Source organism: Dermochelys coriacea, chromosome 3 (assembly GCF_009764565.3).
Source record: "Dermochelys coriacea isolate rDerCor1 chromosome 3, rDerCor1.pri.v4, whole genome shotgun sequence".
Classification (NCBI taxonomy): Eukaryota; Metazoa; Chordata; order Testudines; family Dermochelyidae; genus Dermochelys; species Dermochelys coriacea.
Genome location: NC_050070.1, coordinates 151309325 through 151333135, shown reverse-complemented (window position 1 = coordinate 151333135; position 23811 = coordinate 151309325). Strand labels below are relative to the sequence as shown.

At 47.5% G+C, this 23811-nt stretch overlaps 1 protein-coding gene across 5 annotated transcripts in view; it reads left to right on the top strand.

Annotated features, from left to right (window-relative positions):
* The window catches only part of MDGA1 (MAM domain containing glycosylphosphatidylinositol anchor 1), a 196645-nt gene that overhangs the window by 149021 nt on the left and 23813 nt on the right, over window positions 1-23811 (top strand). For 3 of the 5 annotated variants that reach the window (XM_043511602.1, XM_043511601.1, XM_043511603.1), the window contains 3 exons: window positions 10847-11024; window positions 12049-12072; window positions 22391-22543. In XM_043511602.1, coding sequence (XP_043367537.1) covers window positions 10847-11024; window positions 12049-12072; window positions 22391-22543 — 355 coding nt within the window. The remainder of the gene's footprint in view (window positions 1-10846; window positions 11025-12048; window positions 12073-22390; window positions 22544-23811) is intronic. The other 2 variants (XM_043511606.1, XM_043511605.1) reach the window with 1 other exon arrangement.

The window sequence follows — 23811 nt, the reverse complement described above, 5'->3', positions numbered from 1 at the left end:
TGGTTGTGGTTTTTTTTAATTTCTCTGAATGCTCAGGGAACAGGAACTGGGCTGGAATGGGTGAGAATTTTTTTTTTTGTTTGCCTAAAAATAAATAGGGTCAAAGCTCTAGACAACAAACCAACTTTCTTCTGAAGCCTCACCCCATGGCATAATAATCTGAATCCTAGAGAAGCAAAAACACAGGCACGCACATCCATTTCTGTATGTCTGGGAGGATTGCGGCTGCAAAATTTTGCAGCACTGTGAAAAATATTGAAGGCCATGCTCTGAAGGAGTCCCCAAAATTCTCTGAACTTGGCCCCATGGTTTGTCTGAGCTTCTGTTAATTCACCATCAGCCTCTTTCCCGCTGGTTCTGTTTCCACTCCTGGTGCCCATGTTCCTGTTTTTGTTGTTGTTCAGTGTTCTAGAATCCAAACTCTAGTAGAAGGGAAAATGGATTAAATTCACTGGCCGATGGGGGAGATCTTGACAAAATCAAATGAAAGATACTATCGGCTTAGAAATGAGCCTTTGTACTGCAGGCCCAGAGCCAAGTGAAACACCATACTCTCTGGTCCTGATCCCGAATGATATTGGCTATGCTCCGAGATGGAGGCTTGGCATTGGATAGTGAGGAGGGGAATTGCAGAAGGATGTGGATCTTGGCAGGGTGCCCTGCCAGGAGAGAGCTGCTTGTGTGACTGCTTAAAAAACTCTCTGCATGTTCTTCAGAGTGGAATAAATGGGACCTTGGCTACCAAAGCTCTCTGCAGCATAAGCCCATCAGTGCCACTAGTGCAGTGAGTGGGGGGGAGGGGTGTTTCAATCCAGTTTTGGTTTGCTTCTCTCTCAAGTCAGAATGTTTTCTGAGATTCGTGAACCGTTCAGGTGAATCAAGGCTCGGTCTGGAGCAAAACTGCTATTCCCAGCTTTGCCATTGATGCACTGTGTGCCTTCTTTAACAAGTCAGTCCATACAGAATGCAGCTGCCCAAACTCCTCCTCTTTGCCCATCAATTTGACCATGTCTCTCCGCTCTTTGAATCCCTACACTGGCTCCCCATCAGCCATATTTAAGCTTCTTGTTGTCCCCTTCAAAGCTGTATAGAACTCTGCCCCAAATATTTATCTTCTCTTGCTGAGCTTGTCACCCTTCTACTCCACCAGCGTTCCCATCTTCCTCAGTCTGCTTGTCAGCTTCTTGCACAGTCCTGCGGGCCTTTTTCCACGTGGTCCCTTATGCATGGTACAGCTTCTCTGAGCGCCTCAGCAAAGCCCCTCACCGGTCCATGCTTAAGTCCCTTAAAATCCCACTGCTGCCGTACTGCCTACAATGAATCTAGTTGATTTATATAGAAATGTCTGGGGAGTGGCCAGCACATTATGGGCCCTACCATTAATAAAGTAGCAATAATCTCTTAAACTCTGTACGTGGTTGTAGGCGAGTTGTTTACCCACTCTGTGCCTCAGTTTCCCCATCTAGGAAATACGGATGCGTGCTCTTGTCATAAAGAATGCTGAGGCTTAATTAGTGCGAACAAGTCTTTGAAGTTGTAACGCTATACAAATTCCTTATTTTTATTTTAACAAGGCCATGAACACCTGGGAGCTTCGCAGTTCCCTCTGCAGGGCTCCTTTCAGCTTCACAGCAGCAGCAGAAATAGAACTTCCGGGCAGGGCCTGTCTACTCTGTGTCTGTACAGGGCCTTGGCAATGGAGCCCTGTCCTTCATTGGTTCCTAGGCACTACTGTAATAAACATGATTAATAATGGAATTCGCATCCTCCACATCCCAAAACAGAGGCCTCTACCACAAGCCAAAGGAGGCTCTCCACCAGCTGTTAGCAGCAGAGGGCTGATGACGCATAGCTGTGTGGGTCTGAGTCCTTCCTGTAGAAGGCCATGATGCAGATCATTACAGCGTTGTTGGTTTTATGTATGGGGAATCACTTGGAACTCACTGGGTTTGTCTGAGTTGGCGCTAGCTCTGTTAAACTCCCAGCCAAAGGAAAGTTTTGCAGGAATGCCTGTGAGATCACAGCCCTAGGGGAAGGAGCTCACTTGATATCATGGGTCCTTCTTCTGCTCCACTCAAACAGGCTGAACTGGAAGGGGAGGCTGTTTCGCATCCTGATTTGTGCAGCCTTTCAGAGTAAAAGTCCCTCTTTGCTGCCATCACCTTGTTCTCAATCACAGCCCCAGCACCTGCATGGCTACTCCTGGACTGGACATAAATAGGCTGCTTGGTTGAGGCTGTGAGGCGCGAGCGGGCATGCAGGAGAGACAAACCAGACCCATCGCTGCCATCGTCGTTGCATTTGAAGCAGGTCTTAATTACCTACCGTTGCAAAGAAGCTGTTGCAGAGGCAGCACTGGTTGCTGGGTGTTGGGGTTTTTTTTTTCCCAAGCCCCTTTGAGCAGCCTGTTCCCCAGCAGGCAGGAGTAATTACAGGCCTTGCACTCTCCTGGCCCCAGCTCTGTTATCACAACTGTCTGTGCTCGATTGAGATCAGCTCAGGAGAGCCCAGCTGCTTATTTGTAACAGGATCATTGCCAGCAGGGCAGCTCCAAAGGCTGTTGGCTCCTAACAATCCTATGGGGAGAGGTGGGCAGCTTACCACATTGCGCACGTGTGTGTATGTGCCTGAGAGAGATGGTTTGTCTACAGAGCTGTGTGTGTGTGTGTGTGTGTGTGTGTGTGAGAGAGAGAGAGAGAAACTGAGACTGGGTACGAGAGGGAACGAGACTGAATGGTGTCTGTGTGCCTGTGGTTTTGCACCAGCTTTGTGTTTATGCATCTATCTTCTCTCCCTTCGTTCCCTGCACAGGGGCCCGTGTGACTGGAGACGGGAGTAGGGAGTTCTTTTCCCAGTACCCTGGCTATGTGCTCAGCCGATGATCGTGTGCACGCAGCCACCCTCTCCTCATTTGCTGTCTAGGAAGGAATGTCCAGGAGAATTAGAATGATTTAAAGAACAGAGGCAAGAGAGAAAGAGTTGCGAGAGGAGATATAGGAGAGGAGGGCTAGTGCTCACGCTCCAAGCTGAGACGTAGCAGGGAGCTGGGACAAATAAGGACAGAGTGTGGTAGGAATGAGTAATGACTCTGGGAATCATGATGTTTGTGGTTGTTTGTGTCCCTTTGCTCTAATCTGCTTGTCATGTATTCAGCAAAATTTTAATATACATTTTTTTTTCTCTCGTCGGTTTTGATAACCCCTCTGAGGCTTGGGACTGAAACTGGTTTCCTTACTGCTTGCTTGCTTCTCCATCACACACACGCTGCTGGTTTGTTAATAGAAGATTGCTTATGAGGCTGCATATACTGCTGTAGGGAGACTCGCCAGCACTAGTTATGGCTACGTTATTGTAGGGGTGAATGCAAACATTGCGTGTTGTATGGCTTACTCTATTGGTGCATGCCCTGGTTTGTTTGTGTAGGGTTGCTCGTGAATCCCAAACCCACACAAATGCAGATTGGTTATTGTAGGGTTGCTCATGATGGCTGTCCGGTGCGCTCTTGCATTTGTTATTACAGAGCCGTGCAAGAATATCGGGATGACTCACTGACTTGAGATAGGGTTGCTTGTGACTGTTAAGCTGAATGCACTCTTGTGTTTTGGCAAGGTTCTTCAGAAGTGCCGTGCTGCACAGAAATGTGTTTATTATTGTAGGGCTGCTAGCGTTGGCCAGGAACGCTGTTTTCTTGTTGTAGGATCATTTGTAGCACTTAGCTATTGACAGACATTTTATTTATTTATGTGTGAGTAAAACATAATTTGATGGGAAAAAAAAGCCCCTATTCCACAATGCCATGGGCTTTGCAAGCAGAAGAAATGGCAAGGTATGGGCCTCTTGCACTCGACATGTCCCTGTGTGATTTTTTTTTTTAAAGCAGCTGGGAGGGGTAAGCTAAACCAGCCCAACTCCATGCATCTCAATTTGAGGCCCCTGAACGTGGAATCTGTTCTTTCAGTCAGCCTGCCCAATGGCCATGCTGGAAGCTGCACCTTGTAAATGCCAAAGGTACTAGGTCAAGGGACAAGAATGGTTCTTTAGCAGAGGCCAAGCCTGGAGGACCTGCTGGCAGTGTGTGATGGTAAAGGATTAGAACTAGGAGACACAGTCCTGGATGCTCTTGTGCAGGCAGCTGTCAGTTTGTGGGTTTTGGGTATGTAAAGCTGCCTGCAATGGCTCAAGAGCATGAGTGCCAAGTAGGAAAAGAAACCAGAGAGTTATGTATAAGGTGAAAGCAGATAAACACACACACATGTGTTACAGTCTTAAGTTTCAAAAAGTAATAGAAGCTTCTGTGATAAGCCAGTTCTATATGTCCCTTACTTCTTCGCCTGGGTTAGCACTGAGGATCTCTTGTTTATGCACAGTAAACCTTGCACTCCGCTGCCACACCCAAATTCAATCAGCACAGAGATACAGTTCCTTCTTGTTAAGGGTTTTTATTCCCTCCTCCCTTGTGCTCTGAGCTGTGAATTCATCTGATGGGAGGAATCCTCTTGCATGACTTGTCTTCAAAGCGGGGAGGGCAGAACAACCAACATCTTTTGTCCTCTTTCACATCCCACAATCATCTGTCTGGTGTTGATATATCCTGCCCAACAGGAAATGTCTAACACTTCCTGTTGTTGGTGTCACACTCTTGTTTGGTGATTTACACAGTCACAGCACTTCACAACATAACTGCTCAAATATTACCTTACAATATGGGATGCAGACATTAGAAGTGAGATTAATTCATGCAGCAACTTGCAAGCATTCAGTAAAGTATAAACACTAAACACATTCTTCTCCTTCTCATATCTCTTTTAACAATACTAAGACACAGGTGAGCCGGACTGCTTCCAGCAATGTATTTGTCTGTGTTCAGTGGAGACAGGGGGACCTTGGCATGAACTGGCATCTGGTCTGCCAGCATCACAGGGTATTCATATGCTTGTGGGATATTCATGACTGTATATGTGTCCATGTGTATATGAATGCAGGAATGTGTGCAAGTGTGTGCACCTGTTTGTGACTACACACATGTAGATTGTATGGGTGACTTCACCCTTCCCAAGCACTTTGGTGCACCATTCTCCACATGTGCTCTCCCCTCCCCCCACATCAGCCTGCATAATGTCTGCAGCAGGCACTTGGAGGCTGAAGGGAATGGTATGTTTTTTCCTCCCTCTCCTTATTGTAAATGGAAGGAGGCGAAGGCAGAGATGAGACTGTGCATTGCTCTAGCTCCCCTGGCAGCTTCCCGTACCCTGTGATGAATGAGCTTGTTGCTGAGTCTTGCGTGCGCCCCTCCGCTGAGGCTTGGGAATTTCTAATAAGGGGCCCAGCCTCGATGCTGGTGTGTGTGCATTGTTAACGGCACAGAGAGATATTAGCTCACAGCGCTGGGGCAGCATGAGCAGGAGGAGAAAAGAGAATGGAAGGGAGAGAGCGAGCCAGAGCAGCACGCAGTGGAGTACAGATTTAGGGGAGAATGGAGCTGGCAGCATGGCATTCCAATGCAAGAATAACAGAAACTACTCCCAGATTGCTGTGCGCAGCTGCAACCTGCTCTGCACAGAACTGCTGCTGTCAGTCCTGGGTGGAAGCACTCCTGAGAGCTGGATCCAGCCTCCGCCCTGCTATTGTTATCTGCTGGGCCTGAGCTGGTCATCGCTACCAAGCACCTGCTCCAGGCTTACAGAGCAAATGGGTGGCTGAGGCTGCCTGGAACCAGCCCTTGGTCTCGCTCATGCTGCAGTTTTGCACTTTTAAACTGTGCCTTTACCAGTGGCCATGGCCCCTCCCCTCCTTTGTAGCAAGTTTAGGTTTGTGCTGCCGCTGATGCATAGACACCCATATTTCCAAAAACTGTGCCAGGTCAATTCTGCAAAGATCCCAGGCTGTGGGGACTGCAGAGCAGGTGCTTAGTGAGTTCTGGGGCTGCAAGAGGTAGGAGGCAATCCCTGGCAGGAATGGGCTCCACTCATCCCAGGCTGCATGAGGGCCAGAGGGAGGCTGAAAGGAGAGCTGCTCAGTAATTGCTCTGCCCATTCCTGCCAATCACCGCAGGACATAGAAAGGGATGTCTCTTGCCAGGTGGGTGTTTGAAAACTCAGGATCATTGGCAGGGAAGATAGCGGCACCTGCCTCCACCCAGAGCACCTCCGGACAATCCTAGCAAGCTGCAGCAGCTCTGGGCTGCTCTCTTTGATCTACCCCTGTAACACTTACGTCACCTGTGCGAAATGTGCTGGTTGGTGCCTGTGAAACTGGTAATGTGGATGAAATGACTAGGGCTCTATATCAATTGCTCTAAATGCTGATAGAACTGCCTGTGACCTCCTGGCTGTCGGAATTTTGAAGCATTCTGTAGATGTCTCCCAGGGTATTCTATTAAAAGACTATAGGACCCTGCTGCTGGGTCAGCCCAGTTCCCAAGAAACGGGTCCACAGCCTGAGAACTGCCACCACATATTGGCATTTGTTGGCCCCATTGTGGACAGTCTCAGCAGAGGAACCAAAGTCTGAATGGGCCATGGAGAGTGAGTTTCCCTCTCATGCCTATTGAGGGCCATAGGCGCTGGAACTACGGGTGCTGGGGGGGCTGCCACAACCCTGGCTTGAAGCAGTTTCCATCCTATACAGGGTTTACACTTTGGTTCAATGGCTCTCAGCACCCCCACTATACAAAATGTTCCAGCACCCCTGGCAAGGGCCCCTCCAGGGCAAGGGAATGTTGGTGGGGCAGTGTGGGGAAAGAGAAAGTATTTTTAAGTGCATTTCAAACAACTGAGTAAAGCAAGCAGGCCCCTGTGCTGCTGTTTTCCTCCCCTCCCTCTCATGTCTAGGGAAAAGCTAAGATCTCCAAACACCCCAGATGTCACCAGCTGACATCCACTGTGCTTTGATCGCACCAGGCCTCGCAAACTGAGCAAGGCTGGACCAGTTCTGCCCTTGGATAGGAACCCTTGAAGGACAGCCTGGGTGCTGCAGGAAGTAGTGCTGGTGATTTAGTAGGGGTTGGGCTCTACTTCAAGTCAATGCCCAACCCAGTAGAGAGCCATGCAGTTCGGACCACCCCACCCCCACCCCCTGACCAGCCAAAGTGCCCTGGTGTTTTCATGTCTTTGGCCTCTCTCTAGTCCTACCTTTCTCTTTGTTTCTCTACTAAGGGGAATGGCTAGAACAAGGAAATAATCCCTGGCTCCTGACCACCTTCTCCTGGCTGGCTGTGTCTGCCCAGGGACTGAGGCAGGTGAACACAACAGCCTTAAAGGAGGAGCTGGTCCTAGCCTTTGGATCAGGCTCCCCCTGTCAAAGAGCCCCAGCTCAGGACTATATTTATCTTTCCATTTTGGCATCATACATCCCCCTGCCTCTGGCTCATGAACTGCCATTGCTTCCATGGAATTGCTGGTGTGGCACTAGCCAGCGCATGTGGAGTCACTGCCACTGGGAGCTGGGTACTCTCCAGCCTGGCAGAGCATGCGGGAGAGGTGCTGACAGCTGGGCGGGCTGAGCTGTAGGGATGCCAGCTAGATCAGCCCCCAGTGTGCTTGTGTGCAAATGCGCCACTACTAATGCAAATGGATCCTGACTGCATCCACGTCATGCTCTATTCCAAGAGAGGCTACCCCGGTCCTGCCTCTTACACAAGAGGAGCCTTACGCACGAGGGAATCAAAATGGGGCTTGTACCTGCAACAATTCCAGCAGCTGAGCAGGATTATGCAATGACCAGTCTTCCAAATGTTCATTTGGGAGCTATGGCCGAACAACCTGGGGTGAAGGAACTAGGTCTTAGCTACCCCAGGAGTACACCAGGCTCTGGCATAAGGACACTGTGGTGGTAGCCACTGTTTTGAATTCTATGAGTGCATTCAGTTTCTGTCGGTGAGGGGCTGGAACCTGATAGAGAAGAGAGTGTGTATGCCTTCTCTCCCAACAGCTGTGCTACTGCACTGCAATCCTCACCAGCAGCTCCTAGTGCTGGATCCTAGACACACAGGGCCAGAGTAATCCATTCCTGAGGCCTAGGCAAACATTCACTTCTGGGCCCCTACCGTGTTGGAGAAAGAGCAGTTTGTATACTCAGTGCCCTTGGCTCTGTTGGGCGTGACACAGTGCAGCTCAGTTGGGGGTTAGGATTTCCTCTGCTAGCCCAGCCACTGGGGCCGATTTGTGCGCACGCTGAAAGAACTTCACTTACTCGAGTGAGCAGCATTGCAGCCTGAAGCACGGGGTCACGATGCCGCTCAGCTTTGGCCTGATTAACCCCTTGTCATGGTGGAGGAACGTCCGGGCCAAATTTGAGTGGTGGCATGACCCTGTGCTCCAGCTCGCAATACCATTAACTCAAGTATGTAAAGTTCTTTCAGGTCGGGGCAAACCCACATCGCTTTTTAAAAAAAATTGGGGCCTTAAGCATATGTCTCGTTTGCCTACGTGTTAATCTTGTCCTACCCCTCAATCCTGACCCATGGCTCCCCATTCTCTCCCCTGACCTTCCTAGCCTGGGTGCCACACACACAACTTTGCCCATATATTTCAGCCCCAGCCTACCCTACCCACCTCCACCCCTCTGCTATTCCAGTCCAATCAATTCAAAATTAAAGCTGAACAGGTAGGCTGAATATCAGGTTGTGGGATAGTCAATCAAGGAAGTGGAGGAAGCCCCGTTGCTTGGGACATTGAACACTGGACTGGGCAAGGCAGTGTTGAAGAGACTATAAACAGGGCCCCATGTTCTCTGCAGCACAATGGGACCAAATATTTTGGCCAAGGGTCCCCCTAAATTCTACATCAAGAATCCCTACGTTGCTCAGCAACGTTAGTGAATTTAATATATTTCCGTGACATACCCTCCATTCCCACCTCTCTGACTCCCAAACACACACCTCTATGAGTCGTCATTTAAAACACTCAATGATAGATCATTCACCAGGGATCGTTTTCAACAACAGGCATTTTTGACAATGGATTTTGTTGCTCATTTCTCCACAGGGCCCAGCACTCTTGGCTGCCTTCAGGCATCATGATGTTATCTAAGCAGCCTGGGATTTAGTCTCCCATCCATGATCATTGCAGGAACCATCCTACCAATATGACTCTCAGGTCTCTGCTGGACATGTCCATACCAATGCAGCCTAGCTTCACCCAACTTGTCTTCAGTTGGGCCAATCTGGATTAGACCTCTCCCAACCTTATTTCATTTCTTATCACAGAGCATCCAACTATTTGACCATCTCAACATCTTCATTTCCATGATTGAGAGCACACAGATTTCATATCTTGTGGCTGGCCAGGTCTCTATTCCATGCATTCGAATGGGTCGAATTACAGTTTTGTACACTCTGCCTTTTAACTTTACTGGTATCTTTGTATCACAGAGAACTGGGGTCAGCTCCTGCATTTGCACCAAGCAGCTTTGGTATGATGCCAGGCATCACTCAGGAGAACACCATTGTCTGCAACCATTGATCCCAGCTATTTCAGTTCTTCCACTTTTCTAAGCTCTCTGCCTGTGCTATCCTTTATGGTAGGTCCTCCTTCCTCAGCTTTACCAATGCTCACACTAAGTCCTGCCTACTGAAAACTGTGTTGTCACTGTTAAGTGTTGGTTTGCAGGGTCTCATAGTCTTCTGCACATATCACTAAGTTATCAGCAAATAGCATTTTTCAAGGCAGTTCCCTTCCGGGATTCTCACTTATCATAGCCAGGAGAGCTGCAAACAAAAAAGGACTCAACGCAGACCCTGGTGCAGGCCAACGTTTACTGGAAATTCTCTCCCGTCGCCCCATTTGGTTTTTGACTACAGTACTCACTCCATCATACGTATCCTGGATAAGATGGACATATCCTTCCAGTACACCTCTCCATCACAAACTAATTCTTTTAGTATACGATCATACCCCTTCTCCAAATCCACACAGACCAGGCCCAGTTGCCGTCTCTTTTCTCTGACCTTCTCCATGGTGATCCATAAAGCAAATATGGCATCAACTATGCTCCTTTCCATCATAAATCCATACTGACCCTTCCAAATTTCAACTGTTCCTCATAGATACTTTTCAGTAATTGTCTCCCACACCTTCATAGCAGGTGATGTCCACTTAAGTGGGCAATAATTAACACACAGTGTAATATCTCCTTTATTTTTAAACATGAGCACCACAAAGGTTTTACATCATTCATTCAACATTTTCTTTTTCTTAAGAATATCATGGAACGGACTTGTAAAATCCTTGATGCCATCCCTTCCCAGTGACTTCAGCACATCCAGACTTCATCTGGTCCAGGTGCTTTCTCCTTTTTCATTTTCCTACATGTCTCTACAATTTCTTCCTTCTTTATGGAGGGGAAAAGGGAAACTCTTATTTCAAACCCAGGGTGTGGGGCTTGAACAGCTGACCTGTATTGCTTGTCCAGTAGATATGCTCGTGTGAACTGATGCCCGGTGCGCCTGGCTGCAGCAATTTAATGGAACGCGCAGCAAAAATGCTGAGTTCTGTGCTACATTGTGGAAAGGTCGTATTCCATGTGCATGGAGTTATGGAGTCCATGGGCCCTGACTGAGAAAAATGGGGCAGTTCTCCTCAGAACCATTATTTCTGTCGCATTTTTGAGGTTATCTTCCCACCTGTAAGGGCTAGAAGTTTCTTTTCTTTTAAATGAAAGCTGAGATTCTGGAGCACAGTTCGGTGGCAAGAAGTGACTTCTACAGCCAATTTTATGGCAGTAGATTACACGGGGCCTTGACTGTGCGGGAATGGAGGCTTGGGCTGGATGGCCCACAGAGCCTTTCAGACTCTCATTTGCAGGGCGCTAACAGTGATTCCGTGGGCTCTAATTTTTTTCCTTGCAGCTGAATCAGAGGAACACTGTCCAAACGTTAATTCCTGTGAAGAAGATGGAGAAAGGCCTGCTGCTGGAGCACATCCTGTGCAACCTGAAGGTTCCCCAAAGCTATGAGGTTCGCCTGACGCCCATCACTGACTTTGGGGCTGGTGATATGGCTGCCCGCGTCATCCGATACATGGAACGTAGGTATCTTCCCCCTACATCCCACCCAACAGATCAGGGGCAGGATCCCCTCCAGTGTTGGGTTGTTGGGTTATGATTACGGGAGGGAGTCTTGGGGTGATGCAGTGTTGTGGTGACGCAGTGCCATCGCTGTCCTTTGACCATGGCTCCGCAGCCTTCCTCACCATGGGACCCCATGCAAAGACTTGGGGTAGGGGGCCAAATTCATTTTACATAATGTTATGTTCTTTGCCTTCCAGCCTGTTCTCAGTCAGGCTACATGGCCTCTTTGCTGTGGATGATATTAGGCTCCTCCATTCATGTTAGGGCACAAGCCATGGGCATTGTGTTGTAGCCGGACTGACCACAAGGGGAAAGGATCTGGGGGCCTTGGAGCAGTTCGTTCCACAGCTCTTTTCGTAGCTAAGCCAATGTGTTGTAGCTGTGTTCTAACTCCTGTGGAGTGCAGGGCCCTCTCCCTGATCCTGCAGATCAGTGGACATACACCCTGCACATTCCTGGAGGACACCGAGCGGCTTTGATGTGCTGTCAGATAGTTGCCCTCTCAGTTTCACTTAGGAGTTTGGGCCCCATCAGTTCAGCATGCAAGACCCTCCTATTCCAGTTCCATGTGATTTTGCACAACTTTCCATTCCCATGGGGTACTATTGTGCCTCAGTTTCCCTAGTGATTCCGGTCCCCTTTAGTTGCACACCAGCACCTAGGCCCTATTGATTTCCTGCAAGGTGGCAGACCCTATTCTAAGAGCTACCTCAGTTTTCCACTGGGTGTTAAGCAGTGTTGCGCTGAACAAGTTTTGTGTTTTTCTGTCTGCATTTTGAAAATAGAACTGTGAACCCACAAACCCAGGACCTTGGTGTGTCCCAAACACAGGGATTCTCTCATTTTCAGTTTAGGGGCTGTGGGTGATTTGGGCATTAGTCACATTTCTTAGTGTTTCTTTTTTGCTCAGGTTTTGATTTTTTTTTCCTTGGGGAAACACATGATGTTCTAAACCCTCTTGTTTTCTGTTTCCTTTCCCAGCGATTAACTATCCCAACCCGGCAGGTAAGCAATGAGGCCTCCAGTTTTATTTTTGACTATACTGAGCAATACCTGCAGGGGTTTGCCAGTTCCGTTCCCCTAAAACAGCATGAAATTTACAAGCACTGAAAATTTCCTCCACCAACAAGTGGACCGGAGAAATACGGCAAAGAAACACATCCCACTTACACCTGCTGTACTTGTGACCTCCAGCACAACTCTCCTAACTTCAGCAACATGCTCCTATCAAGAGGGGCATCAGCAACTAAGCATTGTCCCAGCAATATCTGTTTTTTTCGGAATAACTTGTCTGGTCTGAATTGGGAAGGGAGCTGCCTGATACCCCTGCGGGATGTTGGAGAATGTTTTCCAGCATGGATCTTCTTCCCCTGCAAACACCCACACCCCCTTTCCTTATTCTCCTTTCCCAGCATTGTTCTTTTGCCCAGTAATTGCTCTTCCAGTTATTCCCTCTGAGGGATACACTTCCAGCCCAAAGCTTTAAGAGCTGGCTGCAGAGCTTGATTTTTCTTAGGTACTGAGCACCCATAGTTCCCGTTGACTTTGAGCTGAGAGTCCTCAGCATCTCTGGATAATCGGGCCCTGGATGTTTAACAGGAATAGGAGGGTGCCCAGAGTTCTTGAGAGAGGATTGTTTAGGGTGGTCCGAGAGGGTTAGAACTAGTGGTGGAATCAACTCCTCTGGGTGGAGGAGGGGAAGCCCCACTGGCTGAATCGCAGGGAACTTGGCAAGGTAAATTGGGAGAAGTTCCCATGTTGACAGAGCACTGACTGGTGGTCCACAGAGAGCAGGCTGGTCCTGTAGTGCTGGCTCCTCCTCCTTGTTTCTATAGCTACCAAAGTGAATGAAATGAATTTGAAAACGTAATCAGTATTTTCCTAATGTTCCTATTCCATGTAAGTAAGTACTGTAGCTGCTATAGGGATGCTGTGATGTGCTAGGAGGAGAGGGAGGTGTCTAGGTGAAGGCGGCTGGGACGGGAGGCAGCCAGGAGACATTCTCTCAAACAAGGTGTGGTCCACACTCTGAAGAGGTTTTTGAACCCCTGCGCTAGGGATTTTTCTGTAGGAAAAGATTCTGCCCTAGCTAGGGGCAATAGCTTCCAATCTAGTCACGAGGCTTTTGTGTCTGTAATTTGTATGATTCTGGGACTTCCCTCCTACTAGCATGTCCCTTTCCACACGCTGCAGCGTGGCACCTCAAGAGTCTCATGTGGCTCCAATTCCCACGTCTCTTGAGTGAGGGCTGCAGCTTTGCCCCTTCTCCCAGCTCCTTGCCTTCTCTGGTGAAGACCCACTGGGAAACATTAAACAAATTGCCAGGGTCCTGTATTCTGTGCATCCAGAACATGTTCCCTTCTGCACCTGGCCTGGAGAGAGATCCCATCTCAGTGAATGGGGGAAATCTTTCCTTTTGCCACTTCTTTTCATGTACCTATAACTCTCGGGAAATCCTCTGGGGACCCCTATCTCAAGAGTGACCATGTCCTTGGGCACTTGAGAAGTGGGGTGTCCAAAATCTGCCATTTTGGCTGCTTGACAAGGGCCACAAGACTAAAACAGATCTGATGCAAACGGGTACGGTTACAGCCCCCCTTATATTTCGATACAGGGGAACAGTCGCAGGTCCCACATGGTGTGCTCCATCTTGAAGCAAGCTGCACTGAATGCTGGGAGCTATGTGCTGCTCCTTGTGGGTCCTGCCCACCGCATGAAAGATGTGAGAACAACTGCATTGTCGTTGCTTTGGCCATCCCCATTTTATAGCAACGCCCCTTCCCTTCAGATCTGCTGACCAGCGAAATATGGTCAGGAAGGCTGCTAGCTTTGTGTCCATGCTGTAAAGTTAATAACCCAGAATGGCACCCCACCCTTTGGAGCTGCTGGCTCCACAGATCATCAGAGTGCGCCTCTTTGCCCTTAACTCTCCTTCCTTCCACTTTGAATTCCCTCCCGAATGCCCAGCTGTCTGGAGCAAAAGGCAAAGATGAGATGATTAATGCCCATGGCAGCCTGATCTAGGGCACACATAATGGTGATTAATTTACAGACTTGGAATGTCACTTAATATAATTATTTCTTCATGCATATTCTCTTCTGGCCTAATAAGATGTTAATGATGTTGGGCCATGCATGCATGTGGCATGGTTACAGGTGCTGGGGTTATACAGCATCAGCGATCCAAAGGGAGGAGATGGAATACTTAAGTTTCTTGCACTTTGAGGTTAGAGACAGGAGTGGCCATAACCAATAAAAATATATCCAACTTTAAGAAGTTAAGTGATACTTTCTGTTGTTTTTACTGGATCCCTAACTCCTTGTGGTCAGTAAAGATCTCTTGGCACTTACTGTAAGACTAAGAGTGTTAACCTAGGGCCAAATTCCAGCTCGGGTGAGTCTGTTCTTTCTCCCAGAACTCCTCCTGCTGGTTCAATTGGTTACAATCTTCACTTCCTATTCTAAACTCTTCTTACTCTTGTTTCAGAGTAGCAGCTGTGTTAGTCTGTATTCGCAAAAAGAAAAGGAGTACTTGTGGCACCTTAGAGACTAACAAATTTATTAGAGCATAAGCTTTCGTGAGCTACAGCTCACTTCATCGAATGCGTCCGATGAAGTGAGCTGTAGCTCACGAAAGCTCTTACTCTTGTGCAGAGCTTGTGTGTGCAGTCAAACAGCTGCCATGTTCCACTCCAGAAGTGGTTGGTGAAATGATTTCCTCGTATGTCCAGTCCAGCATTCTGACATCCTTGGAAATGATTCCTAGTGAAATATAAAAGATTATTGTTTTCTCTGCCACAGGTCATCCCCTTCCTGAGCAGGAGCAGTGTTCCAGTCTCACTGCACGTGCTACCGCAATCTGTCATCTATTGCACGTGATAGAGGGTAATTAGCCCATGGGATTTACCATGCCTGAATAAACCTAAGGAGATTGATTCATCCAGGCCATTGTTTACACCTAGAGCTTCTAGCCCTGCCTCTGACAATGGTCAATGGCAGATGCTCTGGAGAAAGTTGAACCTCCTCCCCTACTGTGAATGTGCAGGAGTGAGAAATGAGTTGAGTGGTTAGAGCATGGGGCTGAGATTCAGGATTCTCGAGTTCTATGCCCAGCCCTGGGAAAGGAGTATGTGTGCCTAGTGGCTCGAGCACTAGACTAAAGTTGGAGACTCCTGTTTCTATTCCCTGCTCTGTCATTGGCTCCTTGTGCAATGATGCAAATCAGGCTGTACATTGTGCTCGGTCTTAATTTCCCCACCTGTAATATGGAGAAAATGGTTGCGTATCTCTCCGGGATGTTCTGAAGCTCAGTGAATGAATGTTTATAAAGCACTTTGAGATCCTTAAATGGAATGCATAATGGGTCTAATAACACTGAACACTCTTATATAGTGCTCTTCATCCTGGCGTCCCAAAGCACTTTACAAAAGGCGATTAAGCATCACTGTCCTCACTGTACAGCTGGGGAAACTGACACACTGAGGGGAAGTGACTTATCTATAGTCACACGGGAAGTGACTTGTCTATAGTCACACGGGAAGTCAGTGGTAGAGTGGGGATAGAACCCAGCTCTCCTGTAGCCCAGTTCCATGTCTTAGCCATCAAACCACAGTAATAACAAGTGCAGGTACACCTAAGTGTGCAATATGTAACCATCACTATCTGGCTCCCATAGTCTGTAACTGGGAATAGCTTCCTTCTTTACGTGCACTACAGCAGCCTGAATATCTGGACTGGGAGTGGCTCCCCCATGCCTGTTGTGAAACCCTCTGTTCCATTTTTCTAAAAGGGGAAAAGCCTAGAAATGCTAAGAGCCATGGCAGAAGATCACTCCTGGATGAGTGAGGGAGGTGGCTGCGACCAGGGATAAGTATCAGGGCACTTTCAGTTGCAACCACTGCAAAACACATTGAGGGAATCTGCCGGGTGAAGAAAGAGCTGCCTTTGGGAATCCTGCTCCACCTTGGCTCTGACAACCAGAGAAAAGCTTCTGTGTTCAATATTTAACCCAACGGTTTAATTTTTAAACGGGGAAGTTCCTTTGCTGCTCTTGACAGGTTTCAGAGTAGCAGCCGTGTTAGTCTGTATTCGCAAAAAGAAAAGGAGTACTTGTGGCAGCTTAGAGACTAACAAATTTATTAGAGCATAAGCTTTCGTGAGCTGAGCTGTAGCTCACGAAAGCTTATGCTCTAATAAATTTGTTAGTCTCTAAGGTGCCACAAATACTCCTTTTCTTTTTGCTCTTCTTGTTGCTGAACCAGGATCCCAGCCAGGTGGATGGAATTTGAGGCAGGGTTTGCATCACACTGCCAGAGTCAGCCGTCGGGTTACTGCTGTATTCTCAGCGAAGCAGGGGATCATTAAAACTATTATTTCATAAGAACATAAAAACAACAAATGGTCCATCTAGTCCAGTATCCTCTCTTTGATAATGGCCAGTGTCAGATGCTTCAGAGGGAATGAACAGAACAAGACAATTTTGCGTGATTCTTCCCCTGTTGTCCACTCCCAGCTTCTGGCAGTCAGAGGCCTAGGGACACCCAGATCATGGGATTTTTATCCTTGACCATCTTGGCTAATAGCCATTGAGGAACCTATCCTCCATGAACTTATCTCATTCTTTTTTGAGCCACGTTATAGTTTTGGTCTTCACAACATCCCTTGGGAATGAGTTCCACAGGTTAACTGTGCAGTGTGTGAAGAAGTACTTCCTTATATTTGTTTTAAACCTGCTGTCTATTCATTTCATTGGGTGAGCCCTAGTTCTTTTGTTATGAGCAGGAGTAAATAATACTTTCTTATTCACTTTCTCAACACCATTTTATAGACTTCTGTCCAATCCCCCCCTTAGTTGTTTGTTTTCTAAGTTGAACAGTCCCAGTCTTTTTAATCTCTCCTCCTATGGAAGCTGTTCCATCCCCTTAATCTTTTCCATTGCCCTTTTCTGAACCTTTTCCATTTCTACTATATCCCTTTTGAGACAGGGTGACCAGAACTGCACACCGTATTGAAGATGTGGGCGTACCGTGGATTTATTTTGTGGCATTATGGTATTTTCTGTCTTATTATCTGTCCCTTTCTTAGTGGTTCCTAACATTCTATTAGCTTTTTTGACTGCCATTGCCCATGGAGCGGATGTTTTCAGAGAACTGTTTTCAGGTGTGTCTCACAGCCCAGAGAAATGTTGACCTCTTCAGAGGTTCCTTGGTTTTGCTGTTTGGCTTGGATGGAGTGGAAGCATAGTCTTCTATTTTAAAGCACAGGACTAGGAGTCAGGACTCCTGGGTCCTATTTTCAGCTCTGCCTCTGACTGTCTGTAACCTTGGATGAGTCCCTTCCTATCTTTGCGCCTTGCTTTCTCCATTCATAACATGGAGATCATTATATTTCCCTACCTCAGAGAGGGACTGAAAGGTCTAGTTCATTAATATTTGAAAAATGCTTTAAGAGCCTCAGGTGAGAAGTGCTAGAGACTGGCAAAGCATTACACATATTAAGGTCCCCACCACAGATTCTCAGCAGCCTGTGTGTGCATGCCTCACAAGCATCGTCAGGTTCTGGTATCTATTGGTTATGGGATGGTTCTTCACTTCCTGCCCTGCCCTGGTGTGAGAGGTGCTACCTTGAACCTGAGAATTGGGTACATTTCAGTGAAGGGGAAGGGATTCCAGCCTGGGGGTATTTTAATATTAAAGGAGTTACAGGCCATAGTTCTGTTTCATGCCCAGGAATTCATGTCTTGGGCTGTGGCAGGTGGTCCCCTGTGGAACAGTAATAGTGGTTTCTGATGTTAACTGCTCAAGTTTTCTGTCCCATTCTGTGAGGGGCTTCATCTCACAGGGACTCCGTTCACATGGCTGTTTTCACAGCAATTCTGTCCCTCCTCACCATTGACCCTGGTCTCACAGGCTCCTGGGCACTCCCTGTTCTTCACCGTCAGAGGCCCAGCTAGCTGTAAGAGCCACCCAGAAAGATGACTCCACATACATCTGTACTAGCTGCACCTGCTCTTGAGCGTTCCCTGGGCCCTGACAAGTCACAGTGCAGTATCCACCTTTCTGCTCTCTCCTCCCACCCCTCTGCCATCTTGAGGGTTTTTTCTTTTGCGGGGGAGGGGGTCCCCATGTTCAAGTTCAGTGAATTTTGTGCTGGTGAAAAGTATAGCCTGTCACCCCAAAGATGGAGTTGCTCTTCCCATTCCTAGGACAGGCTTCCCGATCTCCTAGCATGCCCTGCCCCTGCCAATGTGCCTCTCCATGGAGCTGTTCCTTAACACAGTCATTTACAAAGATGTAACTTCAGTGGATGCCACCGTGTAGGGCAATGCCGTTGTAAAGCAAACTCTGTGTCCAGACAGCCACAAGGACATGGAGCTGAGTCCTCACCAGCACCCCCAAGCCCTTAAGGGTGTCCCCACAATTCAGATGCTGTTCCTTTCCATCTTTTCACTAAAAGAAAAGGAGTACTTGTGGCACCTTAGAGACTAACAAATTTATTAGAGCATAAGCTTTCGTGAGCTACAGCTCAGAGCTGTAGCTCACGAAAGCTTATGCTCTAATAAATTTGTTAGTCTCTAAGGTGCCACAAGTACTCCTTTTCTTTTTGCGAATACAGACTAACACGGCTGCTACTCTGAAACCTGTCATATTTTCACTGTCGCACACCAGCCTGCCTGCTCAGTCACTCTGAGTGGGAAGTACGTTTTGGGTAATGATACGCAAATGAGCACACCGTGCATTCAGAGAACCACAACCAGCAACCTGTGAACTGTAGTTGGGATTACCCAGGGGCTAAACCGTGGAAAGTATTTCACGCTGGCAGGGCTGATTGTGCTGGTTCGGGAGCTGGGCCTGATGGAGGTGAAGCCAGGCATGCTGGTACAACCTAAGCACATTGGAGACTGGTGAGTACCAGCCTCCCCTGTCGTGATCTGAAGGTCTCGGTGCATCCAGCAGCACAGCAGGTCTGGATCTCGGCCATCTTATTCACATAACCCCCTGGAAAGAACGCAAAGCAGTGGCTGTCTCGCTTCTTCCCCGGCCTTTTGGAGCTGGAGATAAAGCAGCCAGGGAGAACATATGACAGTGATCCCCATGCCGCCAATCTCCCAGACTCTTGCCAGGTCCAGTCCCCACTTCTCCCTCCTCCTCTTCCAGCTTCAGCTGCAGAGCAGCCCCCTGCACTCAGCACTACAAAGCAATAGCTAATTTGGATTAGGATGCTAATTAGAAATGAATGGACTGAATGGAGAACACTTAGCTAGGGTTAATCAGAAGTTAAATGTGCAGCCAAGCTGTCTATGACTGCATTTGGCAGTTTCCTGCTGAGCTCCAGGGGCCTGCATTCAGCAGCAAAACCCAGCTGCCCTGGTCAGTGAACCACTGTGGTTGAGTCCTCATGGACAGAGAATATGGATCAGGTGGTAGTGAGGACCGTGTGTGGATCCCAGGGGATCTCAGAAGAGGTCAATTTCTCTTTCTTTTAACCCTCCCAAGTCTAACAAGGTGGGTGCTATCCAGTCCCCATAGCGACATGCCATCAAGGAGAGACAGGCATACAGTAGAAAGAGGGGACCAATTTAGAGCCCCAAGTTCTATACTCCAGATGAGGCCTCCAGAGACACTGTCTGAGCCACTGAAATCCACATGACCCCGGGTTCTCTTCCAGCCAGTTCCTGAAGCAAGCTGCATCTGGAATCACACTTGCTGGGGATACAGGAATTTGGAAACATAGGAACTGATGTCAGAGCACAACTCTCGTTTACATACCCATAGGGGAAATGTGTTGCTGGTGCTTAGTGCTCAGCTTGTGTCCCAAAGCAGGAGGAGTGCTAGCCCCTGTCAGTTTCTCCTTTTAAACGTGTTCCTTGTAGAGAGGAGCTCCTGGTGGAGCTCTCCTGCAGTAGCTCAGGGCAGACTGTTAAGAACCAGGGCACAAACCCCCCATTGGCTGTGAGTGCTATACTTAGATTTCACCAGCCAATTATCAAGTGTAAACACCTCAGGCACTATAACTTAACATGGAGTCCCAAACAGTCCCCTTTGGTACTCCAGGTAAGCCTGCCTTTGTGATAGATACACGATGAATCATAGCAATATTCAGGTTACTCACAGTCTCAAAGAATCAGTCATTTACTCCAGGTCAGTTGCACTTCAGCTCACACACCAGAGACAATGTTTGCAGCCAATCCTATACTAAACTATCTAAAGATTTATTAACTAGGAAAAGGAAATGAGAGTTATTTACAAGATTAAAGCAGGTGAACATATGTACACAAATGAGTTATAATCTAAAAATTCAAAAGGTAATAGAAGTTTCTATAATAAGCAAGTTCTATATGTCCTTTAGGTCTAACCAAAGCTAAGCAGCTGGGGATCCCTTGTTTATGCCTAGAAACCTTCTCCTCCTCCCCCCTTAGTTGAAGCAGCAGAGACATTGTTCCTCCTTGTTATGGGGTTTTATTCCCTTTCCCCCCACCCCCATCTGCTTTGAGCTGCAAACTCAGCTCATGAGAGGAATTCACTTGCATGACTCATCTTCATGGGGTGCGCAAGGGAGAGTAAACAACAAAGTCTTTTGTCCTCTTTAATGTTCCACTCTAGTCCTTCTGGTGTTGATGGGCCTTCCTTGTCAGTCAGGACATAACAGCCTCTGTTGGATGCTTTTCAGGGTAGCAGCCATGTTAGTGTGTATTTGCAAAAAGAAAAAGAGTACTTGTGGCACCTTAGAGACTAACAAATTTATTTGACCATAAGCTTTCGTGAGCTACAGCTCACATCATGCTTGTGTTTCACACTAGTTTATTTCTCTCTCCTGTCTGGTATTTACACAGTTATAGAGGCTTACAATGCAAATGCTCAAATATTACCTTGCAATATGGGATACTGATGTTATAAGTGAGATCATGTTTAAACACTAAACACATCCTTCTAATTCTAATACCCATTTTAACAATACTAAAACACAGGTGAGCCAGACTGATTCTAGCAATGTATTTGTCAGTGTTCAGTGGAAACATGGGAACCTTGGCATGAGCTGGCACCTGGTCTGTCAGGGTCACAATCCTGATTTACCTTTGCTGCACCATTCACTAGTTTTTTATACCTCACTTGTGTTCCCTCCAATTCGCTTCCTCTCTAAACTGAGCAGTCCCAGTCTGATCCAATTTCCTGACCTATGGATCTCTCTCTCCAGCCTCTAATCATTTTCACCTGCCATCACTGGACCCTGTTCTATTTCTGCTCTATTTCTTTCCTATATACAGCTCCCATTGGCTTCAACAGAATCCCAGTGCAGGTATCCAAGGTCAGTGGTTGGGCCTTGATCTCCTTGACCTGGGACTAGTCCTTTATCATAAAAGTTAAAGGTGGTGAAGCCTTGTCAGGTCCCATTTGGTCCACTCTGTGGGAACCAATGTAACATCAGGTCTACACGAGAAGCTTTTGTGTAGTAGTATTGTCAGTTGAGGGAGGAGGGTGACTTTTTAAAAAATAGTTTCTGTACCAGCAAAAGTGTCCAGGCAGTTACATTCTCATAAAAGTGCTTTTGCTTGTATAGCTTGTTTCACACCAGATCTACTCTACAAAGATTTGCTGCCATAACAGTAACAGTTAGGAGTGACGAGAAAAAATCACTCTCTAGCCAACACAACTCTGCTGGCAAAATCCCCTGCGTAGATGCAGCCTATATCAACAAAAGAGTCCTTTGGCCGATGTAGCTTTTATGTCATTTGGGGAAGTGGTTTAACTACACAAGCAAAGGAACTTCTTTGCTAATATAAGTTGTGTCTCCACTAGGGGGCTTTGCTGTTATAGCTATGCCTGCAAACCTCTTCTAGAGTAGACCTGGCCTCAGATTCTTCCCTACGGTGCATTTGCTCATGTTTGGTCCAGTCTGGTTTCAAATATCCTGGCGATGTGGCTTCTACTGGGAGATGATTCCACAACCTAGCAGATATCGCTTTCAGGAAACTTTTCTGGTATATTTAGCTTACATGCTCCTTTTACCCTTCTGTAGCTCTTCCCCTGTGGAGCACCCTACTGATTCTCCTTTCTCCTTGGTCTTAATACCCTTATTCCACTGTTGTAGACAATTGCATCCTCTATCCAAGCTATATGTGTTTAAGCTGATTAAGCTTTCCTCCCTGGTTAGTTCCCTGCCCACCTATCCCTGTGGTGACATGGATTCCTTCTGCACTGACGCAGCATTACAGTGCAGAGTCACGGACACTGACTTGCGCATTCCCCCCAAGTGAAAAAGCCAACCCAGCAGGTTTGGGGAGTGGTGAAGCTCAGTAACTGATCAGCCCCTTTTCTGCCCGCAGATAACACCTGCCGCTTTGAGGACGAGAAGATCTGTGGCTTCATGCAAGACAAGATGGACAACTTTGACTGGACCCGTCAGAATGCCTTGACTCAGAACCCCAAGCGCACTGTCAACACAGGGCCACCCACAGATATCAGTGGCACGCAAGAAGGTATGCAGGCTTCCAGTTTTCCTGTTGCTCAGCTCTGTGCGTATTGTGAGGGTGGAGAGCCATTGAACTGTGTCTTGCCAAACCCTTGTCAGGGGCTCCTTAGCCCTCAGCCCCCCCCGCCCCCATTCCCAGGATCCCAAGGATGGAGTGCTGATCTGCTTTCCAGGCACACACATCTGCTTTGCATGGGGTGCAGGGAGCAGGCAGTTAATTTGCATGCTACTGATTGGCATTAAATATACAATTAAAATGCCCACAACTTTGTTTAAAGGAATAGTGAGAACTCGTTACCAGCTAATTGCCTGCTGCCAAATGCCTGTGTCCTATCTGATCTTTGTTTTGAAGTCACAGAGGGAGAAGAAAATAGGAAACTGTTCTAGTACTTAGGAATGTCCAAGTTGATTCCAACCAGATGTTAGCTTAAGGAGGGAACCCAGTGAGGCCATCAGCCCACCAAGTCTCCTCTGTGCTGCATCCACTTGGAAGAGGTTTGGGTGAGCCCTCGAAGGCTGGGATTATAAATGTGAATGGTGAGGGTAAGTGCTGAGCACCCTGCTTTGGAACAGCCTCCTTATCTCTGCTTTGTGGTCTCCTCTGATTGCCAAGTCTCTGGGGAGCAGTGCAGATGTGGACGGAGCCCCCTGGATGGGCAGGGAGCATATTCTGCTGTTTTAGCCTAGCAGTATTACATTCCTCCTTCCATAGGAAGGGGAATGAGCACAAATATCTGAACCAAGAGCACATGGGAATCATCCATTTACCAGCCAAGTAAATTGCTTGTCCTGTAATTGTTCTCCAGCATGAAAGGGACACTGGTAAAATAAACAGCTGGATTCTAAATCTGTATTGCATTGTAAAGCTGTTCTTCTTCCCTGCATTACTAAGAGTAGGCCTACACTTAAAACACTGTATCAGCACAGCTGCAGCGCTTTAATGAAGACACTCTGTGCAAACGGGAGAGCGTTCCCCCCTCCGCTTAGCTAATCCGCCTCTCCAAGAGATGGTAGCTATGGCAATAGGCAAAACTCTCCTGCTGACATAGCATTGTCTACACTGGGGGTTAGGTTGGTATAACTGCATTGCTCGGGGGTGTGGATTTTTCATACCCTGGAGTGACAAAGTTATACCAGTATAAGTCTGTAGTGTAGACCAGTCCTAAGAACCCCTCTGATATTGTTAAAGATCTTGCTATCCAGGGCAAATTTGTTGGAGCTTCTCACTCAACTGGGCACAGTGAAATTAGAGTGATCAGTTTCACTTTCCTCTCT